General features: G+C 61.0%; 5 protein-coding genes across 5 annotated transcripts; all 5 read right to left on the bottom strand.

The window, feature by feature from the left end:
- Window positions 1-2,640: 2,640 nt before the first annotated feature.
- On the bottom strand, window positions 2,641-3,656 carry CHLRE_15g643394v5 (uncharacterized protein). Its single transcript, XM_043070710.1, has one exon. It carries the CDS (start codon window positions 3,328-3,330, stop codon window positions 3,154-3,156), a length of 177 nt encoding a protein of 58 aa, XP_042916580.1. The 5' UTR covers window positions 3,331-3,656; the 3' UTR covers window positions 2,641-3,153.
- Window positions 3,657-7,709: 4,053 nt separating this feature from the next.
- On the bottom strand, window positions 7,710-10,386 carry CHLRE_15g643393v5 (uncharacterized protein). Its single transcript, XM_043070709.1, has one exon. The coding sequence runs from the start codon at window positions 10,340-10,342 to the stop codon at window positions 10,154-10,156; it is 189 nt and encodes a 62-aa protein (XP_042916577.1). The 5' UTR covers window positions 10,343-10,386; the 3' UTR covers window positions 7,710-10,153.
- On the bottom strand, window positions 10,041-13,066 carry CHLRE_15g643392v5 (uncharacterized protein). Its single transcript, XM_043070708.1, has 3 exons — window positions 12,952-13,066; window positions 12,586-12,709; window positions 10,041-12,330 (listed from the first exon to the last, which is right to left on the bottom strand). The coding sequence occupies exons 1-3, from the start codon at window positions 12,994-12,996 to the stop codon at window positions 12,326-12,328; spliced, it is 174 nt and encodes a 57-aa protein (XP_042916578.1). The 5' UTR covers window positions 12,997-13,066; the 3' UTR covers window positions 10,041-12,325.
- CHLRE_15g643391v5 (uncharacterized protein) lies at window positions 10,455-13,476 on the bottom strand. Its single transcript, XM_043070707.1, has one exon. It carries the CDS (start codon window positions 13,355-13,357, stop codon window positions 13,049-13,051), a length of 309 nt encoding a protein of 102 aa, XP_042916579.1. The 5' UTR covers window positions 13,358-13,476; the 3' UTR covers window positions 10,455-13,048.
- Window positions 13,477-13,484: 8 nt separating this feature from the next.
- CHLRE_15g643390v5 (uncharacterized protein) lies at window positions 13,485-16,706 on the bottom strand. The gene is made up of 2 exons (XM_043070706.1): window positions 16,600-16,706; window positions 13,485-16,501 (listed from the first exon to the last, which is right to left on the bottom strand). The coding sequence occupies exons 1-2, from the start codon at window positions 16,678-16,680 to the stop codon at window positions 16,367-16,369; spliced, it is 216 nt and encodes a 71-aa protein (XP_042916576.1). The 5' UTR covers window positions 16,681-16,706; the 3' UTR covers window positions 13,485-16,366.
- Window positions 16,707-19,995: the final 3,289 nt, after the last annotated feature.

The following is a 19,995-nucleotide window of genomic DNA, read 5'->3' as shown; positions in this document are numbered from 1 at the left end:
CGTGCGCGTGCGTGCGCGTGCGTGCGCGTGCGTGCGCGTGCGTGCGCGTGCGTGCGCGTGCGTGCGCGTGCGTGCGCGTGCGTGCGCGTGCGTGCGCGTGCGTGCGCGTGCGTGCGCGTGCGTGCGCGTGCGTGCGCGTGCGTGCGCGTGCGTGCGCGTGCGTGCGCGTGCGTGCGCGTGCGTGCGCGTGCGTGCGCGTGCGTGCGCGTGCGTGCGCGTGCGTGCGCGTGCGTGCGCGTGCGTGCGCGTGCGTGCGCGTGCGTGCGCGTGCGTGCGCGTGCGTGCGCGTGCGTGCGCGTGCGTGCGCGTGCGTGCGCGTGCGTGCGCGTGCGTGCGCGTGCGTGCGCGTGCGTGCGCGTGCGTGCGCGTGTGTGCGCGTGTGTGCGCGTGTGTGCGCGTGTGTGCGCATGTGTGTGTGTGTGTGTGCTTCGCGTGTGCCGACGCATAGCGCTGTCCGGACGCTTATTGCATTGCACGTCCGCCCGAGCGCGCTGTGGGCACCTTGACTCCGTAGAGCGGGGCTACGCACGCATTATGACGGCTAGGGTACGTGCCGGCGGTTGGACCTGAGAGTGAGCTACACTGGTTACAGTGATCAGAGGCGATAAGTATGCAGCCTCATGCAGTTTGCTCAAGCGGCCAGAGCACGGGAGAGACGTGAAGCTGTGAGGTAATGCAGCGACGGGGCGTGAACATGGACCGCCTGCCAAGTGCCTTGCGAGATGTGGGCACGCGACGATATGGTTCTATAGGGACCACAGAGATGTTATTGGCCGGTCTGAGCGGCAATGAGAGAGGCGGCCAGGAGAGACGTCAGCATCGGTTGCAGACCTCCCCCCTCGCCGACCCTGACAGAACGCGGTCGGCGGTGAACTGGACTGCGCGAGTATGATTTGCACATAAAGCTGTACATAAAGGTGTGGCATAACGAGGAAAGGGCTGCAGTCTGTCGGCAGCAGCCCAGGCATGGATTTGCGGAAGCTCGCTGCATAGGGGACTTGATTGCTCGAGTCCTACGGCGACGTGTGATTACGATAATTGGTTAGGTTGAAGCGGTAGGAGCGTTTCCCCAATGGGCGCTCGTTGACGCGGAGCCATTCTACGCGGTTCGGCCCTCCGGCTACCCTGGCCGCGGCGACGGTCTTTAGGCCACCGCCCATGCCCGTAGTCCGGGGGCCTAGCGCGCTTGCTTATGTGTGACATTGCTAGGCGGCGATAGCGTTTGCAGGCCTAGACTTTGAGGGACGACTAGAGAACAGGGCGGGTTGAGGGATGGAGACTGGGCATTGATGCTCACCCTCTTCCCTAGCTTGCCCCGTGCCCTTGGTGGCCCTGGGGCGTTGCTTGAGCTACGGTGCGCATTTCCAAATACCGACGCAAGCAGGGGGTAGTTCAGGCGCTGCATGGGGACGCTGCATGAGGGCAAAGTCTGAGTGGAAGCTGGCCCCTGCACCTTCCAGGCCCAGCTCCCCTGCGCCAATCGCGATGGTGGAAGGTGCCCGGGGCAATATAGGACCGCTCCGGAGCGCCAAGAAACTAACCCGGCACTCCTGTGTAATACGCCACGAGTAATTCTCTTTCCTCTTGTCCTCGCATGTACGTACTACTCCTGGCTCACCGCGGATGCCTGGCTGTGTTCCAGGTGGGTCTCTTGGGGTTCGCGTTATTACAACGCATCGCAGCCTTCGCTTGGTAGTCTGCGGCCAGTCTGCGCCAGCCCAGCCTCTGACAGCCGTATACACCAGCTGCGAGTCACAAGCATTAGGACGCCGGAGTGGCGCAGCTTGGCGCGCGGTTATCTCGTCAAAGGTAACGTAGCAGTTGCGGTCGCTGCTCATGCTCACGCTTTTCTTTCTGCTTGTGCTAGCTCACTGGCCTCGGCTCTACAACGTCATGTTCGCTTGTGCGTGTTGCGTTTTTTTTCAAGCATTTTCAATTAATTGACAAGCACGAACCTTGCTCATACCGCAAGAACAGTCTCCCAGCCTTCAAAGGCTCTTCTCCCCTGACAGCGGGCCTGTCAGCAAGTTTCCAGCGCCGCCCCTGCAGAAGCAACGCGGAGCCATACTGGTTGCCGTTGGCAACACAGCTGGGCTAAACGCCTTCACGCAGAGCTGGAAAGGCCTTCGCTCCTCACTGGTAGCCGGTCCCCACGCGCCCGCAACCGTCACTGACACCCACCTCGGGTCAGGTACGTTAAACACGTCGTGTCCCCACATCCCACGTCACATCTCCAAACATGCCAAGTACCTCGCAACTCACCAGAACATTGCCACTATGGTCACGCCTGACGAAGCTCCAGCGACACCGAGGTTGAATCGGACACAATTCCAACGTACACTGCCGCTGGCCCACAACCCCGAGGAAATTGTATGGACCGATGGCTCGGTATCCAAGATAACAACTGAAAACGGTAGAGAACTACAAGTGGCTGGGGCTTGTGCTTGGCATAAAGACCGTGTGGTCTACGTAAACCCAAATGGATTTGGCTGCACTAACACTATTACACGCGCCGAGCTCGCTGCAATTCGTGCAGCCCTGGAAGAATTCGGAGGTGAAACTAGTATGTTCGCGAAGAAAACGCTAACCATTGCCAGTGACTCAGCTGCAAGCTTGTATCTAATTAAACGGGCTATTAACGAACCACGCCGCTTACATCTGAGCAAACATAAGGCACTTCTGAGTTCGATCGCCGATTTGCTCCATGCACGAGCGAAGAGGGACGCACACACCGTTTTCCTTAAAGTCGTTTCTCACACGGGTCTGCACGGTAATGAAGAAGCCGATAAAGGTGCAGCAGACGTAGCTACAAGCACTAAACCGGCTGACGTCTCGGAGCTCGCTGACAATAACCCCCACGCCACACACTGGTGGCCAGCAACGACCCGGACGCGGGAAGACGGCTCTACCACCGTGCACTACATCTCGGACCTCAATCGGGGCCTCCTGAAAACACTAGACCCTTCCTCCCATGGCGGTCATTCCAAACACACACTCTACACGACCAAGTGGGCGGAGTCCGCCCCACACCTGGACACCAGGGCCAGCACCGCCTACATGACGCACCCCGGCGCTGGGCACAGCCTCCGACGCTTCATCCAGAACGCCAGACAGGGAGGCCTCATCTGCCCCGCCCGGCTTGCGCTGTTCAAACTACGTGCAAGTGACACATGTGCACTCTGCGCCCCGATTCACCAGCGCGCTGGATCCCCCCCCGAACGGGGCAACGCAGGCCACCTTGCCGGCCACTGTGCGCACCCCCAACTTGTTGGGGCCCGCATCGCCAAACACAATGCCGCCGTCCGTATGATCGCGGAATGCCTGCACCATGGCGCCAACGGTGGCGGGTACATGCTGATGGACGCAAGCAGTGCAGATGCACGCCCCGAATACTGTGCGGGCACCTGCCCCCCCAAATGGATGCTGCGCAACAATATCCCCGAGGCCGACCGAAAAAGGATGAGGCCTGACCATCCTGTTCATCCCATCCCTACCACGCTCCAACGTGGGGGCTAGTGGGCCCCGCGGCCTTACAACCGCCGGCCGACGGCAACACAAAGTCTACCTGATAGAAGTTGGTTACACATCGGACCTCCACCACAGCGAAAAGTGTGACCAGAAACAAGCCCAGCACACTCGCCTAGCCGACGCCCTGCGGGATGCAGGCTGGGACGTAGTATATAAAAAGGAGCAGATTGTTACGCTGGGCCACGGCGGCACTGTGTCAAACACCTTGGAACCCCTCCTTCGGTCGCTGGGTGCCACCACCACATCAGCAAAATCCTGCTGCTCGCGCATACACATGCACAGTGTCATCAGCCTGCGCACCACATCCCGTCTCTACTACCGCCTTGAGCGCGAAATGGGGATTGTGAACTCACGCCAAGTCGGCCCCACTGGCGGCGCCACGGCTGCTGGCCCCAGCCCTCGCGATCCAGGCTAACTTTCCACCTTTTGACACGGTGGGGTGAGCAAAACTCACTCCTCCTTAAGAAACGCGGCCTCCTTCGTGAACCGCGTACATATTATTATTATTATTATTATTATTTTCCAGCGCCAAGGCGCGACAGTGATTGAGGCCTAAGGCAATCCGCCAGAGCCTCCTCTTCAGCGGGCCCCTGTGCCCCGGCTTCCGCATTCGCACGCCCGGTCGCATCGACCCCGTGCGCGACTCTTCGTGACCCGTCTGCTCCCGCGACGTGGTCCTGTGGTATCTTACGGACTTCGACTACGTATATCGGCGGCTACCAGCGCCTGGACGGCAACAACGAGCCTCGCGAGTCCCTCGGCTGAGCTCATCGCCACCTACCGAGACCTCCCGACAGCTCTCTCCAGGCTGTGGCCTATCCCCTGGATTCTGCTTTCCCTTTGGTTTATCTACAAATCAAGACTACTCTGAGGCTCCCCTGACGACCCCAACGTGAAGACCGGCTTGCGAGCATCGATTCGTTGCCGACTACACTGGGTCAAGACCCTGAGTTGTTCAAGACCTCCAACAAGACCTCTGGTTTGCTCCTGAGCTCTGTTTGGGAACAACTGACTGCATACTGAGATTCCGGTTCCATTACGGTTGCAAGGCTCGCTTGACTCTTGGCTTGCAGCAGCCGCATTGTACATATTGTTTGGGAGAAGGCAGCTGAGTGAGACAGCTCCCAAAGCGCCCGTTGCTCGGACTTGTACTCCGGCTTGACACACGTGTCGTTGCCCGCAGGAAGTCCGCTTCGGCGCATTCTCCAACAGTTCCTGCGCGACCTCGGCCTACTCGGCCCTCACGGCCCGGCGCCAGCGCCTTTATACATATCCTGACCGCCAACGACGATTCAGTGGAGTAACAAGGCCTTCAAGACCTGGTTTATTGGGGGTACCGTCTGACATCAACGGCGGGCATCACCAACGTATTCAAGTTCAAGCGCATCCCCCCCTTGCGACGCACGAAACAGCCGCAGGCGTCGTCATACGACTGTTGCTGGGAGAAGCTCCGTTGTAGTCGGCCCCAACACATCGCGCTGCAAAAGGTGTCCGCCCAGCAGGACGTGTCCACCCGCGCAGAGTTGGTTTCGCTACCGGGACGAACGACTCATCGACTTCTCTTCGTCGTCGTCAAGATCAAGACACTGCTTGTGGGTCTATATCTACAAGCTTGAGTATTTGACTACAACTACAGTCCGAGAGCTATTTCGTGACTACGTATTTTCTGCCAAACTCATCGGCAAATACTTCTGCTTCCAGTTTTGAGCGACTCCTCTTCGCCCACAACATCGTGTGGACTCTGGAAGTGCTCATACATTTACAGTGAGACTCCTACCGACTCCTGAGCATCTGCGACCTTTGGCCTTTCTGTCCTCGACGCGTCCAACGGCGTTCCTTTGAGTCCTTTCTGGTTCAACAACTTCGTCTTTGACTACAATATACGGAGTGATACTACTGGTGCACCCAGCCTAAACACACACACACATCCGCATCGGTTGGTCTTGTGTTAGGCGGTCACAGCCCTACCGCTACCACGGCAACCCTGTCTGTACAGCCGTCCGGTAGTCCCTTCGTTTCCCCAGATCCTCTGGTGGGTCCCCCTGACCCAAGCGGCACCCCGACCAAGTCGTCGGCCGCCAACCGGCCCCGCCCGGGGCCGGCCATCCCCTCCACTCCTCCTCCATCTTCGGGCCTTCCCCCCGTCGACATGGCCTCACTGCTGACCGACGCGATCGCCAGTCTTGGCCGGTGGCAGGCCTTTCGCAGCTATGACGGAGAATCCAGCGCCCACGAGTGGCTGGAAGACCTCGAAGAGACCATGGACAAGATGGGCTACCGGCAGAGCAGCTTCGTCGAGCGTGCCTCAGAGAAGTTGCAAGGCGAGGCCAAGTCCTGGTACCGCTGGTGGCGTGAGTACGACCAGCCGGGCCCACTGTCGTGGGAGGATTTCAAGGCCACCTTCCTGGACGAGTTTGGCCTATCGACGTCAGACTGGGAGGAGCGCCTGGTCACCTGCCAGCAATGCCTGCAGGAGCCCACCCAGGCGTACTCCAACCGCTTCACCACCTACGCCCGGCGCGCCAACCGCATGAAAGACCCCTCCCTGGTCACCCTCTACGTCCGCGGCCTCAAGAAGTCCCTCTCCGAGGCCCTGGACCTGTTCGGACGGCGCACCCCTACCTCCACGCTCAAGGAGGTGATGCGTGCGGCAGCCATAATAATAATAATAATAATAATCCCAACGCTGGCCAAGAGGACCTAGCATGTATTAACGGGGCAACGCCTTCGCTGATCAACTCTCAACCCAGTTCGAGAGAAGGCGGGAAGTCACCACGACCACCTTATCATTTGCCGGTCCTGCCCACCGGTGGGAGCGGGGTGGATTAAGCCCCTGGTGTCCTATCCATGTTCAGCTCGGATGATCTACCCTCACGGCTATCGGTACCTGAGATCGGGGGATCAGGTAATGCCGACTGCCGGGCAACATCTCAACTGAAACTCTGGATCGCTCCAGAGTCCGGCCCCTTTGCCGGCACTTCACGACCGCTCTCTTATCTGACGTTAGCCACGTATGACAAGGACACGACTGAAGAGCCGTGCGGTCCCTGCGGAGCGCCTGTGCGTGATTTGAATACGCACGGAGGTTTCCCCTGTACCGAATTTGGGGAGGATCGAACTCGGGTCTGAACCGACGTTACACACCAACTTATCGCTAAGCAACCTCTGCCGTGGTCGATTGCGTGCGGCAGCCAACCTCAGCCGCTGCAACTGGCGCGCGCTGCTGGCTGACGAAGAAGTCACGCCCGAGCCTGCCGGCCGACGCGTGCGCTTTGAGTACTCACGCACGACAGACCGCCCCCGCTCACCGTGGACTCGCAACGCCGACGTGCGCCGTGAGGAGGAGCGCCGGTACTCGCGCCCCAACAGCAACGGCAGTAGCGGCGGCGGCGGCAGTGGCGGTGGCGGCGGCCACCGGGGCGGCAGCAGCACCGCGCCCGTGGGTGGCGGCGGCGGCAACGGAGGCGGCGGCAACCGTGACCGAGACCGCAACGACCGCAACTTGGCCACGCCCCACGACCTGGCACGCCTGCACACGCAGATGTCGCGCCTGAGCCTCAACATGCGCGACCGCGTTGACGGCGGCGGTGCACGCGGCCGCGGCCGCTACGGCGGTGAGCTCAACATGGTGTGGCGTGACTACGAAGGCTCTGAGGGCAGCCTTTATCCTGATTCCGACAGTGAGTACGACGACGCGTTGGAGGGCGAGCTGCTGGCCAGTGAGCAGAAGCGCTTCCGCGACTTCGACCTGGGCCAGCGCTTGCCCCGCAGCCGTGAGCCCTTCAGCCCTGACACCCGCATGGAGGTGGACAGGCGGGCACCGCGACACTACACCGCTTGCGGCAGGCTGGACGAGACCCCGGCCTCCAAGCTGCCACGCCCCCACGAACCCACTGGCGGGCCAAGCCGGCCGCTCTTGCAGCGTCCAGTGACGGCAACGGCGCCTCCACCGCGCCCGACACTCCCCACCGGACACCCCCCGGACGGCCAACCCCCCAACACCCCACCCGAGCCCACATGGCTCCATATCGCCACCCACAACGTGCGAGGACTAGGCACCAATCTGCTCTCAACCTTATGCCACCTGCGGGAATGGAACGCAGACATTATGATCTTCACTGAGACTAAACTTGGCCCTCGCACCCGCTGGCTCAAAGACACCCTCCGCCAGGAAACACTAACATACCGCACCCTTACATCCACGAAGCCAGGTACAGAGCACTACAAGCGCCGCTCTGCAGGAGTGGTCATGGCCATCTCAGAGAAATACCACTCAGGCGGCGGTATCGACACGCCCAACACCCCATCCAACCTCCAGGGTCACCTTTTGCACTGCACCATCCGCACGCCACACAGCACCCCCCTACATGTACTTGGCGTTTATGCCCCAGAAGACATGCCAACGCGCCGCCGCATCTACCAATACTGCGAGACCACTCTAAAGAATGCCTCTGCTGCTGGGGAATACGTCATTATTGGTGGATTTCAATGCAGTACTCAAACACGAAGACCGTCAGGGACCTATGGACGACGCAGACAGATTGCATGCCCGCTTCGTCTCCAGCAACAGACTGCAGCGACTCCCTGAACCCGGGGGAGGCACCAACATGTCTTACTATCAGACTCGAAACGGCACACCCCTCCCCACCAGCCGCATCGACGACATCCTCTTCTGCCAAAATGCTAGCGCAGCGGTCGCCGACCCCACCAGTCCAACTCCAGCGCTAACCTCTGTTGAAGCGTGCGGGGGCCTCTTCGACCACTTTACTCCGTACACTCACGTGTACCAACCTTCCCCCTCAGACTCTGGCCCTCACGCACGGCCACTCTACCGGAGACCACCCCCCCTGACAACCCAGGCCCTTGGCGTAACGTTGTCTTGCCAGTCCCCAAATCCACCATTGAAGCAACACGGACATAAATAGAACACACCCTTGCGACACCCATTGCCGCCCTGACCAGTGCCCTGCATCCAGCCACCACGGCAATCCAGTCCCCCCCGGCTTCAACACCCACATGGGCGACCTACCTGACAACCAACAACATCGACTACGGCCTCATAAACCACTGCCTCAAAGCTACCACCTGTTCCCCCCTGCCAGGCTTACCCTACGTCCAACTCACGGCATGCTCGTACCATGGCGGCCTCAACCAACACGAAGCACTCAACGCCATTCCCTCCGAATCCCGCCACATCGGCTTTATTCTTATCCACGGCGGCCATGCCCGAACTGTGAAACACGCAAACGGCCGCTGGTGGCTACACGACTCCAACGCAAAACGCGCCATCCCCCTCACGAACGCCAACACAGCACAGCCGGGATACTACCGATGGGCGGATCTGGGGCGCGGCCTCGCCCTAACCCTCACTTACACACGACACCCCGAAATATCAACCAACTTCAACATCCGGGACATCCCGCCAACCAGCCCCCCCACCACCCGCATCACCCTCTCACACGAGGGCATACGCATCACCCCTGTCCGCACCAATGAGGAAACCCGCCCACACGCCGGCACCAAACGCACACGCACCCAAAATGGCAACAGTACCTCCACTGCTAACAAACTCGGCCCCACACCCGCAGCCCTCGCACAGGACCCCCCCACTAACCCTACCGGCGGCCCCCCCGCCGGCCCCAACACCACAAACTCCCCTAGCCCGCCTACGAGCGCCAACCCAGGCCCAGCCGCCCGAAGCAACACTGCCACGCGCATCGTGCCCAAACCAGCGGGCCCCACAAAACGCCCCGCCAGGCGTACGCCCAACCCCACCCCTAAACTACGCAAACTCGCCACCGGCACCCCCAGCGCACCGCCGCCAGCCAAGAGACTCCACCAGACCACCATAGCAACATCGCACAAAAGAAGACACACGGCCACACTCCAAAACACACCCACCGAACCCACAAACGGCCAAGCCCAGGCCAGCCCCTCTCCACCCCCCGACGGACGCATCTCCATCCTCACCCTCAACACCAGGGAACTGTTGAGTCACCATGAAAGCATCCTCCACACGGTCACCACACACACCCCCGACATCCTCTTCCTCACCGAAACCAAAATTCCCACCCGCCTCCACTACAGCATGGGCAGCGCTAAAAAAGGCCTCTCCTCGCACTACCAAACCTACACCAGCAACGCACCCTACAACCCACGAGAGGGAACCCGCCCCCATGCCGGCGTCATGGTCGGTGTCACCCACCGCTTTAGCCGCCCGTCTGGCACCACAGACATGAATGCACACAACACAGACTCACGCCTGGCAGGCCACGTCTGCCACATACGCATTGCACCACCACACAGCACGCCAGTACACGCCATTGGCATATACGCCCCCAGCGACGACGCCACCCGTGCTGCAATCTACAAATACTGCACCGACCAAGCCGCCAAAACGACAGCCGCGAAAGAGCATCTCCTTATTGGAGGCGACTGGAACGCAGTGCTGTTCCCCTCCGACCGCAGCACAGGCCAGCTGAACGCTACGGACCGCGCCCACATTGCCTTCGCCGCCTCTGCGGGCCTGCACCCACTCACACCACCCACACACGAACACCCCCGGCCCCACACATACCTACACGATCAAGCCACCGCACCGCACATGAGCCGCATTGACGACCTACTAGTAAGCCACCACACACACGCCATCATCAATACAACAGGAGGTGGACAGGAAGCGGTACATGAATGCGGTGATGCCCTCGACCACCGTGCTCTCCTCTCCAGCGTCCCCCTCGCTGCCCTCCGCCTCTACCCCTTCCCCACGGCACCTGCCGCCCCCTCCGATCCTGACGCATGGGTAAACTACCATCCACCAACCAAAGACCAGCGCGAGAAAGCGCGCATCAAGATGGAAGAAACCATTGGGCAAGAGATCGCCGACCTACTGAACACGCTACACCCCGCGCACCTCGCCATCACCAATAAGCTATACCCGGCCGGCCTCACCCCTGCCCAAGCCGAGCGGAACACCCCAAGCCCTGCGGAATTCCGCGCCCTTCCCGAAGTTAGTGCAGCCGACACCACGTCCATCAGCAACACACTCGAATCCATCCTCCAAAAGTGCCTGGACGTTCTCAAATCCTACTGCGACAAGAAACCGCCGCGCGCCAGCACTACAAGCCCACGACACCACACGTCAAAAACAGTGACGCGCCTCCTGACTGCCACCAGCAAGCTCAAAGAACGACTCACAGCCGCCCTTACTGTCACAAACGCAGCGGGCGCCACCCCACCCACCACCTCACCTCACCCCGCCCCGACGCCCCCACCCAACACCACCAGTCCCACACCTACCCCGCCGACCCCCGCAGAAGCCGACACACCCACCGCCATCCGGAGTCAACTACTCAACGCACGCACCCTCCTCCGTGCCGCAAAAAAGGAAGCAAGGAAACTCAACACCAAACGGGCAGCCCGCGCCTTCCGACGACTGGTTGCAACACAGCCAAAGCGCGCACACCAGAAGATCTTCGATGAAACGGACCAGCCACGCGGCACGCCCGCCCTCACTGACCCCACCACCAAAGAAGTCCACACCGCACCCGAGAAAATCCTGAGCAGCATCCACCAGCACTTCACCGCTCAACTCCTCCCAATCAATGGCCCCCGCACAGGACACTACGACATACCTTACAGCGAGAAACAGTACCCCTGGAGCCGGCCCGACGCACCTGATCGTATGCCGGCCCTATCCAAGCCAACAGACGCACCCGCCACCCTACTGCCCGGCATAGCCGACAGCACAACGTTCTTTGGCTGCGTCAACCACCTGTCCCGCCGCAAGGCCCCGGGGCCCGATGGAATACCCAACGAACTCCTCCAGACAATACCAACCAACCTGCAGACAGCCATCCACCAACTCATGACCCTCATGTGGGTGAAAGCGCACATCCCTACACACTGGACACAGTCCGACACCGTCCTCCTACCCAAGAAGGGAGACCCCCTGCTGATACAGAATAAGCGGCCTATCGCGCTGGCCAACACCCTCTACAAGCTGTACACCTCTCTCATCACCGTAAACGCCGCCCTGTTTAGCGAACAAGCCCACATTTTCACGGAGTCACAAGAAGGATTTCTCAGAGGCCGCAATACCGAACGGCAAGTCCAAAACCTGCTCCACGCAATAGAAGACGCCGCCACCACCGGACGCGACCTCTTCCTACTGTACATTGACTTCACCTCCGCATTTAACACGATCGACCATGACAAACTGCTCATCGTCATGCACGATCTAGGCTACCCCACCGACCTGATTGAGGTGGTACGGGACCTCTACGGCAAGGCAGCCACCAGCGTTCGCACTGAGCACGGCACCACGCCCCCCATCCCCATCCAACGAGGCACAGTGCAGGGTGACGTCCTATCACCCCTACTGTTCATCATCTTTATTGAACCGCTGCTCCGGTGGCTACACGTTGGCGGGCGCGGGTACCAATACGGATGCCTCACCAAAGCCGAAAACGACAAGCATAACCTCAGCTCCGGCGCCTTCGCTGATGACCTGGTCACAGCCACAACCCAAATCTCAAATCTACGAATCCAAGTTGAAAAAATTGAGAAATACGCAGCATGGGGCGGTTTGAAGGTCAACGTCTCCAAATGCCAACTACAAGGCATACTCCACGGCCGCGCGCGCGCCGACCCCACCCTTGGCGGCCCCCGCAGCAAGCCCCACCAGGCAGCGCTCGCCCGGATGCTAGAAGGCCAAATCCGCATAGACGGCACCGCTATCCCATACAAGCCCCCGCATGAATCCTACAAATACCTCGGCATCCACATCACCCCTACCCTAGACTGGAGCGCACAAGTACAGTACATCCGGGAAAAGATTAAGAAGCGAGGGCAACGCATCGCCACATCACTTGCCACACCAGACCAAAAGCTCCGAATGATACAACTTACCATCCACCCAGCAGTGGCATACAGCCTCCCGTTCATGCCGTACAGCACACATGACGTCACCAGCCTCGACTCCCTGATTGCCAGCACCGCCAAAATGTGCTACGGCCTGAAACGAGGCTTCCCCACCCGCGCTATCCTCCAACCCACCAACGCCCTTGGCCTGGGCGTAGGCAGCATCCGCGAGCTGTATGTCCGCCGCGCCGGCAAGGCTCTCGTCCAGGCCCTGAACGATGGAGGCAGGCTGGGCGCCGTCACCCGCGCCATGCTCCACCTGCAACACAGCGTGGCACAGAAGATACCCGCAGATCAGCTCCGCACACAATGCCGCTTCTATACCAGCCTGCGACAGCTGTCGCTGATCACAGACGCGGGCCTGGAGCTGACCCAACAGGGCAGCGCATACCACACTACACTACACGGTTTGTCGGCCCTCCTTGCACGCACCGTGCCGCCAGGCGCCGACGCGGAACAGGCCCTGCCCTTCCGATTGATCCAACCCCTCCTTGAACTCACCAGCGACTTCCGCGAGCTCCTCACTCCGGACCGCACCTGCGTCATCGATGCCAACACTCTAAAAAACACATGGCCGAGGGCCCAAAGGCGGCACAGGCTAGCCCTCAACCGTCTCACTCTCGCACTCCACGCTGAAACCCGAACTCGCGCCAAAACCCACAACAGCACCGCTCCCCTCACCACTGCCCAGCGCACTCTTCCAGATGGACACACCTTCACTGGCCTCCACACGGCCCACACCGCACCTGCCGCCGTCGACTGGGGCACGCTTAACCGCTTCCTCCGCCAGCGCGCCCCCGCCACCGGACAGACTGCCAACGCCGGAGAAACCGCTGCGGCCACCACCGCCGCCGCCACCACCGCGGCGGCCGAGCCTGAGGAGGACCACCACGCCGGCGAGAACCATGCACCTGCACAAACACGCCGGCCAGGCACACAGCAACGTAAGCGGGCTTGCATTAAGATGGTCAGGGAACCTGAAGGTCGTGGATCACCGCCTGCTGATGCGCCCGCAGCATTTGATTGGGATCCATCGCTCGATCCGCTTACAGAAGCACACTGCGCAGACCTGATCCATACCGCCCCTAGCCTCCTCGGCAAATCCAAGCCCCAAAACCCCGCGGCACACCTCAGAGGCCTGCTCCTCGGCCCCACACCCCCAACCACATTCACACACCGACACAAGCTCAGTCAGGAGGAGCAAGACGCGTACCTAGCCGCCACGTCCGACACATGGAAGCACTTCAGCGAAACCTACCGCACCAAAGCCCTAACCACCACCAACACCCTATACGGGCAACAGGAGCGAGTACAACAAGTGATAGCGCACACCACCAGCAAAGGCGCGCCCTTTTACCGAGTCCAGTGGGAACCCACCGTCATCACCCCCGGCTCCCTCACCCTCTACGCCCGCAACCGCTACCGCCCCAAACCCGGCGGCCTTACCTGGCTCCTCACCCCAGGTAACGAACCTCGCGTCCTTGTGGAATGGGAAGACTTGGAAGAACCCGCCGCTATCCTGGATGCACAAGACAACAAGCAGGAACTCCTAGACGCCCTTAACGCCCGCCTCGCCGTCCCCCTGGGCCCCCGCCCGCCACCCCCCGCTACGGACACCCACCTCAACCACGACCAGCGACAGGGCCGCTGGACAGACGCCAGCAATGACACAGCACGAGGGCAGCGCACCCTGCGCCACTACGTAGATATCAACGTTGAGCCCTGCAACCCTAGCCGAGACATCCACCCCACGCGAGCATACACCGTCCAGCTCGGTACAGTCCTCGACCCCGGCTCCCCGGCATGCGGCACCCACCTGGCGCATGTCTACGACCCCCGCGGACGGTGCATAGGCACCATCAGCGCAGAGCGGCTCAGCCTCCTGTGGCAACGCTACCAGCATGCACAAACAACCTGGCCCGAAGTGCACGCCAAGCACGATCAGGGCAGAGGCTTTGCGGCCGCCATCGCCCGCCTGCTCCTCCGATACAAACCCGGGGGCGGCTCCAAATCCCACCCTGTTACCGAAAAAGGCGAACGCATGCTGTGTGAAGGGATGACGCAAACCCTGCACACAGCAATAGGCAGCACAACGGAGCTCTTCGCATCACCCCTCAACGTCTCGGACGCCGCCACCACCTACTACACACTGTACGAAGAAGACATGCTCTTTGGGGCCAACTATGATGCGTACTCACAGCCATGGGATGGAGTTGCTGTCGCCTGCCCCGAACCCAACACCGAAGACGGAGCTCACGCAGTCCGCTGGGCACTAGCATGGGCCGAACACACCGAAACCCTTACAAACACCCGCAACCCGCCAACCACTGCCACGCTGCTCATCCTCCCCACCCAACGCAACGCGCCATACACACGATACCTCGCCCACCCCAGAGTTACACTCCTTGGCAGCATCTCCGCCACAACAACACACGCCCTTCTCGGCCAGATCCACAACGACACAGGCATCACCCTAAAACACGACCTAGTGCTGGTCAGCAATACACCCGGAGCCCAACTCGCCCAGCCCATACGCGACGCCCTAGGCACATCCCTATACCTCTCGGGCATGCCCGTCGACCCGCAGCCCCAACTCACGTGGGCCCACACGCGATGGGTAACCAAGCAAGTTCGCCGGATGACCCGCACCCGTCCGGCGGCACCCCGGGTAACACCCCCTCCCGTACCGGCCACGCCAGCCACCCTGGCCCCCTTCGCGGCCACCCAGCCCCTCCGCCTCAATCCCTATGAAGGCTTCTACACCGATGGCTCAGTGCAGAAGGACGCCCTCGGTCAGCCCAGCGCGTGGGGGGCCGCAGCGATTGATGCCCGCACGCTGCGCTGCTATCAAATCGACGTCAACCCTGGGCAACACGGCTGTAACACCATCACACGCTGCGAGCTCTCGGCCATACACCAAGTGCTCAAGCTAGACGAAGTGCAAGCGCTCCCCGAAGTCACAGTATACACTGACTCCGCTGCGTCGCTGTTCCTCATCCGCAAAACAATCAACCAGCCCCAACTCCTCACCTTCAGCAAACACAAAGCGCTGCTGGATAACATCCTCGCGCTCCTGAAACGCCGCTCCCACGCCGGCCACCGGACTAATCTCCTCAAGGTCAAAGCACATTCAGGGATTGCGCACAATGAACTCGCAGATCAGGCGGCGGTGAAAACCGCCAAGGGAGAACAGATGCCCGGGGCCGAGTGGCTGGTCGAGGAATCTGATAACGACCCGCGTAGCAAATACTACTGGATACGTAAAACTATGAAACCGACTGTGGAAGGGGTGCCACGAGAGAAGAACGAAGGGCACTATGCGCATGACCTCAACCGCGGCATCGCCACGCTCGCGGCCCCGCACATCGCCCAAGGCCACACCCGCGAAACCCTCTACACTGGCTTCGTTGCCAACGCCATCCCAGACCTGGATATCAAATCCAGCACCCGAACCATGAACATGCAATCAGGCCGGCACCGCAAGGCCAAACGCTGCATGGACTATCTGTACGGGCAGCTGTGGAACAATAAACTCGCGGCCCGTTTCGGCCGCACAGTCACAGGCCGCCGAGCCCCCCGCGCTGGCCCCGATACCCCCGCCCCATGCCCACTCTGTCGCGGACCCGACTCCGGTGGCCATATACTGGGAGGCTGCCACAACCCCCAACTCCGTGCAATGTACATAAAACGACACAACATTGCGATCCAGACCATCGCACGAGCCATCTCCCGTGGTGACTGCGGCGGCTGCTACATGGTAATGGACGCCACGTCTAAAGCCGATCTGCCAGACTACGCGGCTGACAACCGCCTGCCGCCGTGGCTGCTCCCCGACCAGGAGGGCAAACCAGCAGGACGCCACCTACATTACCGCCCCGACATCCTACTAATCCCTTCCATCTCCCTCGCCGCAGCCCTAAACCCAGACTTTGTCGTGTTTCCCAGCGAACGCGACACCGTCCACATCATCGAAGCAGGATACACCGCCGACACGAACCACGCCGCCAAGCAACACGAAAAAGCACAACAGCACCAGGCACTTGCAGCCGACCTGCGGGCAGCGGGATGGAAAGTGCAATACACCCCGCAGAGCGCAATCAGCCTCGGATTTGCAGGCACAATCCGCAAGGACCTCCATCCCCTCCTCACCTCCCTGGGCGTCACTTCCCACAAAGCCAGGCAGTGCTGCGACACCCTACACGACCACGCAGTCGCCACCCTCAACCACATTGTCTTGACCAGACGGCGTCTCGAACGGGGACTGCCACCTGGCGACCCGGGCGGGACGTAACATCCTGGCGGGGTGCAGGCCTGGCCTGCACGCCCGCCTTCACATGATCGGTAGTGGGGGCGTACAGGAGGCGGGCCTGGCCCACCTCCTCATCTCCCCCCACTCCCTTAATTCACACCACTTGCCTACGGCAGGGTGTCTCTATTTCTATTTCTATTTCTTTTGCGGGGGGCCGCGGACCGTGTGCTAAATAAGCCGCTCACCCCGGCGGGCAAGCCGTTTGCGCGCCTACTGAAAGCCATGACTGAATTGCCCGCGGTGACTCTTGTGGCGCCGCCCGAGCCGGGCGCGTGGGTGAGTCATGTGCCGTTGTGGGCTAACCCGGCGCTGTGTGAGGACGGCCGCACGTGGGAAGTGGCTTTCGCGGATTTGTTCGCTCTGCCGGGACTGGCGTGTGTGGGCCAGCTGGTTGCAGCGCATGACGGCCTGAACGAACTGCGGCAGGCATTGACGCGACCTTGGGCGGAGGGCTCCCGGTCTGGTGAAGCGTGTGCGGAAATGTATGTGACTGCTGTGTGGCGGCGGGTGCTGCACTGGAGCACGCGGGCGCGCCTGCCGTCGCCCCTGCCGGGACCGGCGTCGCCTCAAGAGGCGGCCGACCGGTTTGCGGCGGCGGTGGCCCTTCTTCCCGCTGGCTGGGCTGCCGCCGCGCGTGCGGCCCAGCTGGCTCGGGGGCCTGCCGCCGCGCTGCCGCTCCCGGTGGCCGACGTCGTGAGTGCTACGGCGGAGTCGGTGCAGCGGGTGGTGCGGGGACTTGGATGGTTGCAGTGCGGGGGGCCGCCCATCCTGCTCACTGCCTACACGGTGAAGGCGGGGACCGTGCTACAAATGGCTCCGCAGTTAGCCGCCCTGAAGGCTAAGCATTTGCAGTATGTGTGCGATGCGGGTGTGTCGGGGGTGGGGGCTGATCTGGCGGCGGGGGCCTTCGTGTGCACCTTGGCCCGCTTGTGGTCGCTGAAATGGGAGAATCATCATAAGGAAGCACTGTGGCGTGTGGCCGCCAACGCTTGCTGGGCGTTTCCGCGGCATGCTAGCGAGCGGGCGCGAGGCGTTGCTGTTGACCCGTGTTGGGCGTGTGGGGTTGACATGCAGGATGGGGACCGGCGTCACTGGTTTTGGGACTGCACTGTTGCGCTGTCACTGCGGGAAAGTATGGGGATGGCTATGGGGCTCCTGCCGGAGGAGGCTCTAAGTGCCTTCTCTCGTGAGGAGTTGTGGTTAGTGCGCCCGCCTGCGGGGCTTGCACCACCTGTGTGGAATGTGGTGTGTCTCGCTGCTATGTCTGCCCTGGACTTTGGTCGGCAGCGTGTGGTTATGGCCGGGTTGGCGGCGCGCGCGAAGCTGCCGTCGGCCCGGGTGCTGAGCATTGGACTTGCCGTCGTAGCTGACTTCTGGGGTCGTCTCCAGACGTTTGTGACTTTGGGTATCAGGCCAAAGGGGTGGGACACTGTCCCGCCTGCGCATCCCTTCATATCTCGGGCTGTTGGTGACGGCATGGTATTGCGCTTGCCGTATGACGCTGATTCCCCGCCCCCCTCGCCGTGAGAGGTTGTGCGTGGTTGGTGGCTCTGTTTGTGGGCAGGATGCACGTGTGGGCGACCGTTCTAGCACCTGGACGCTTGCGCCCTGGTTAGTGCGTGCGCTGTGCGTGTGTCCTGCGGCCTAGACGTTTCCCGGCACTCCTGTGCCTAGGCTTGTGGCGTTGAGGCACAGCGGTGGGGCTCTGGCGGGTTGAGGCTTGGCTAGGACTCACTGTGCGCGGAGTCACACGGACTTTGCCCGCGGGAGGGTATGCAGCAAAGTCGGGGTTGGGCCCTGATAGCATGTGATGGCTCGGCGTCTTCGGGTGCTGGGACTGTCCCCTCTGTAACATCCGCATCCATACTCCCGCGAGCTGCCGCGAGTTCCCCGGCGGCCTGCCCCATGCGGTTCCGGTGCCCAAAGGCTTCATAGCTGAGGACACGACCGCGTCATAGATTTCAGCGCCGACCTCAGCGCGGAAGGTGGGTGGGAATTTCGGGAATCGGCTGTTTGTGAGTGGTTGGGACTACCTGTTTCCAAGCACTGTTGCACTTCCCTAGCGGGCCGTCCCAGCACTGCTGGATGCCTGGGCGGGACAACCGGATGGCTCGGCGGGGACTGTTGGATGGCCCGGTCGGGCCAACCCGGGAATGCTGGAATGCCGGGCGGGGACCGCTGGATGGCTGGGTCGGGGTCATCCCAGCACTGTTGAATGACTCTGCACGTTACACGCGGCGTGCTGTTATGACTGCGCCGCGGACCAGGGAGGAGCGTGGGGATATGCCAGGGGTAGGCCGCTTCGAGCCGCGTGTTTTGTGCTTCCATGTCATGCCCTCAGAATTCAACACATTCGTTACGCCTTAGCATCAATACTGTAGTGAGCTATGTACACGCTATAGCGGCCGTTTATGGCTAAGCGCGAAACCCCGAAATGATGTCTCTGCGGAAGACGTCCAGCGTTCGCTTTAGTTTACCCCGATGAATTGTGCACATGTAATAGGTTGTGTTCATTGGTTTGGGCACAGTCTGTGACGGGAAGGGGCCGGGGCACCCGAGATGGCCGACGCGAACCAGTGGTTCGTCCGGCTCGCTGGCCGCTGTGGGGCGACTCAAAGGACGGCCTTGAATATTCCTGCTTTTTTTTATCCCATGCCCGTGGAACCAGGAATTGGTGCTAGAAAGACGACAGCAACTTGCTTGTTGATTTGCTGTGTGGCTTCAGCTTTCAGCGAATAAACAGCAGCTTAATAGGAACAACCTACACGCTTATATGATTATGAAACACATTAAGACGAAAAGAGGTTTGGCGGGTTCGCAATGGGGGCCTCAGTGCGGACTTTAGCCATTTAGTGGCGCAGACTTTAGTGGGCTTCTTCCTCTGCGATGCTCAATACTTGCTAACCTTGTTGTTTTAGGCTAATTGCGACGAAGGCCTGTCAGTTGGCTTGCTGGGTGTTTGCCGCGTGTCACGCCTTGGGAAAGGCAGTCCCCGACCAGGTCGCAAAATCCGACCTCGGCTTTACTCCGCCCCGATTTGTTTCCTGGTATATTTAGCGTTGGTATTGCAATCCCAAAGGCAGCCGTACTGCGGCGGAGCATTCTAAAGGGGGCGCCACTAAATCGACTGGAAAGAGGCCCAGTAATCCCACTAGCGGACCGCCATGCGATCCATGGAGCGTGCCCCTAAGGGAGTCAAGTGACAGGGGACGCAATGTACAGTGTTTAAATGCCGA

This window comes from Chlamydomonas reinhardtii, chromosome 15 (genome assembly GCF_000002595.2).
Source record: "Chlamydomonas reinhardtii strain CC-503 cw92 mt+ chromosome 15, whole genome shotgun sequence".
Classification (NCBI taxonomy): domain Eukaryota; kingdom Viridiplantae; phylum Chlorophyta; class Chlorophyceae; order Chlamydomonadales; family Chlamydomonadaceae; genus Chlamydomonas; species Chlamydomonas reinhardtii.
This window is presented reverse-complemented; position numbering and strand designations above follow the sequence as displayed.

Excerpts from the sequence above, each read along its gene's own strand:
- CHLRE_15g643393v5 (XM_043070709.1), bottom strand. The coding sequence starts at position 10,342 with ATGGTAGTTTACCCATGCGTCAGGATCGGAGGGGGCGGCAGGTGCCGT.
- CHLRE_15g643392v5 (XM_043070708.1), bottom strand. The coding sequence starts at position 12,996 with ATGACGCAGGTGCGGTCCGGAGTGAGGAGCTCGCGGAAGTCGCTG. Across the intron at positions 12,710-12,951 it reads GGAGCTCGCGGAAGTCGCTG|GTGGAGCATGGCGCGGGTGA; the intron begins GTGAGTTCAAGG and ends GCTGTGTTGCAG.
- CHLRE_15g643390v5 (XM_043070706.1), bottom strand. The coding sequence starts at position 16,680 with ATGTGGTTGAGGGTGGCGACTGCGTGGTCGTGTAGGGTGTCGCAGCAC. Across the intron at positions 16,502-16,599 it reads GGGAAGTGACGCCCAGGGAG|GTCGGCTGCAAGTGCCTGGT; the intron begins GTGAGGAGGGGA and ends CGCTGCCCGCAG.
- CHLRE_15g643391v5 (XM_043070707.1), bottom strand. The coding sequence starts at position 13,357 with ATGGTTCTCGCCGGCGTGGTGGTCCTCCTCAGGCTCGGCCGCCGCGGT.
- CHLRE_15g643394v5 (XM_043070710.1), bottom strand. The coding sequence starts at position 3,330 with ATGGTGCAGGCATTCCGCGATCATACGGACGGCGGCATTGTGTTTGGC.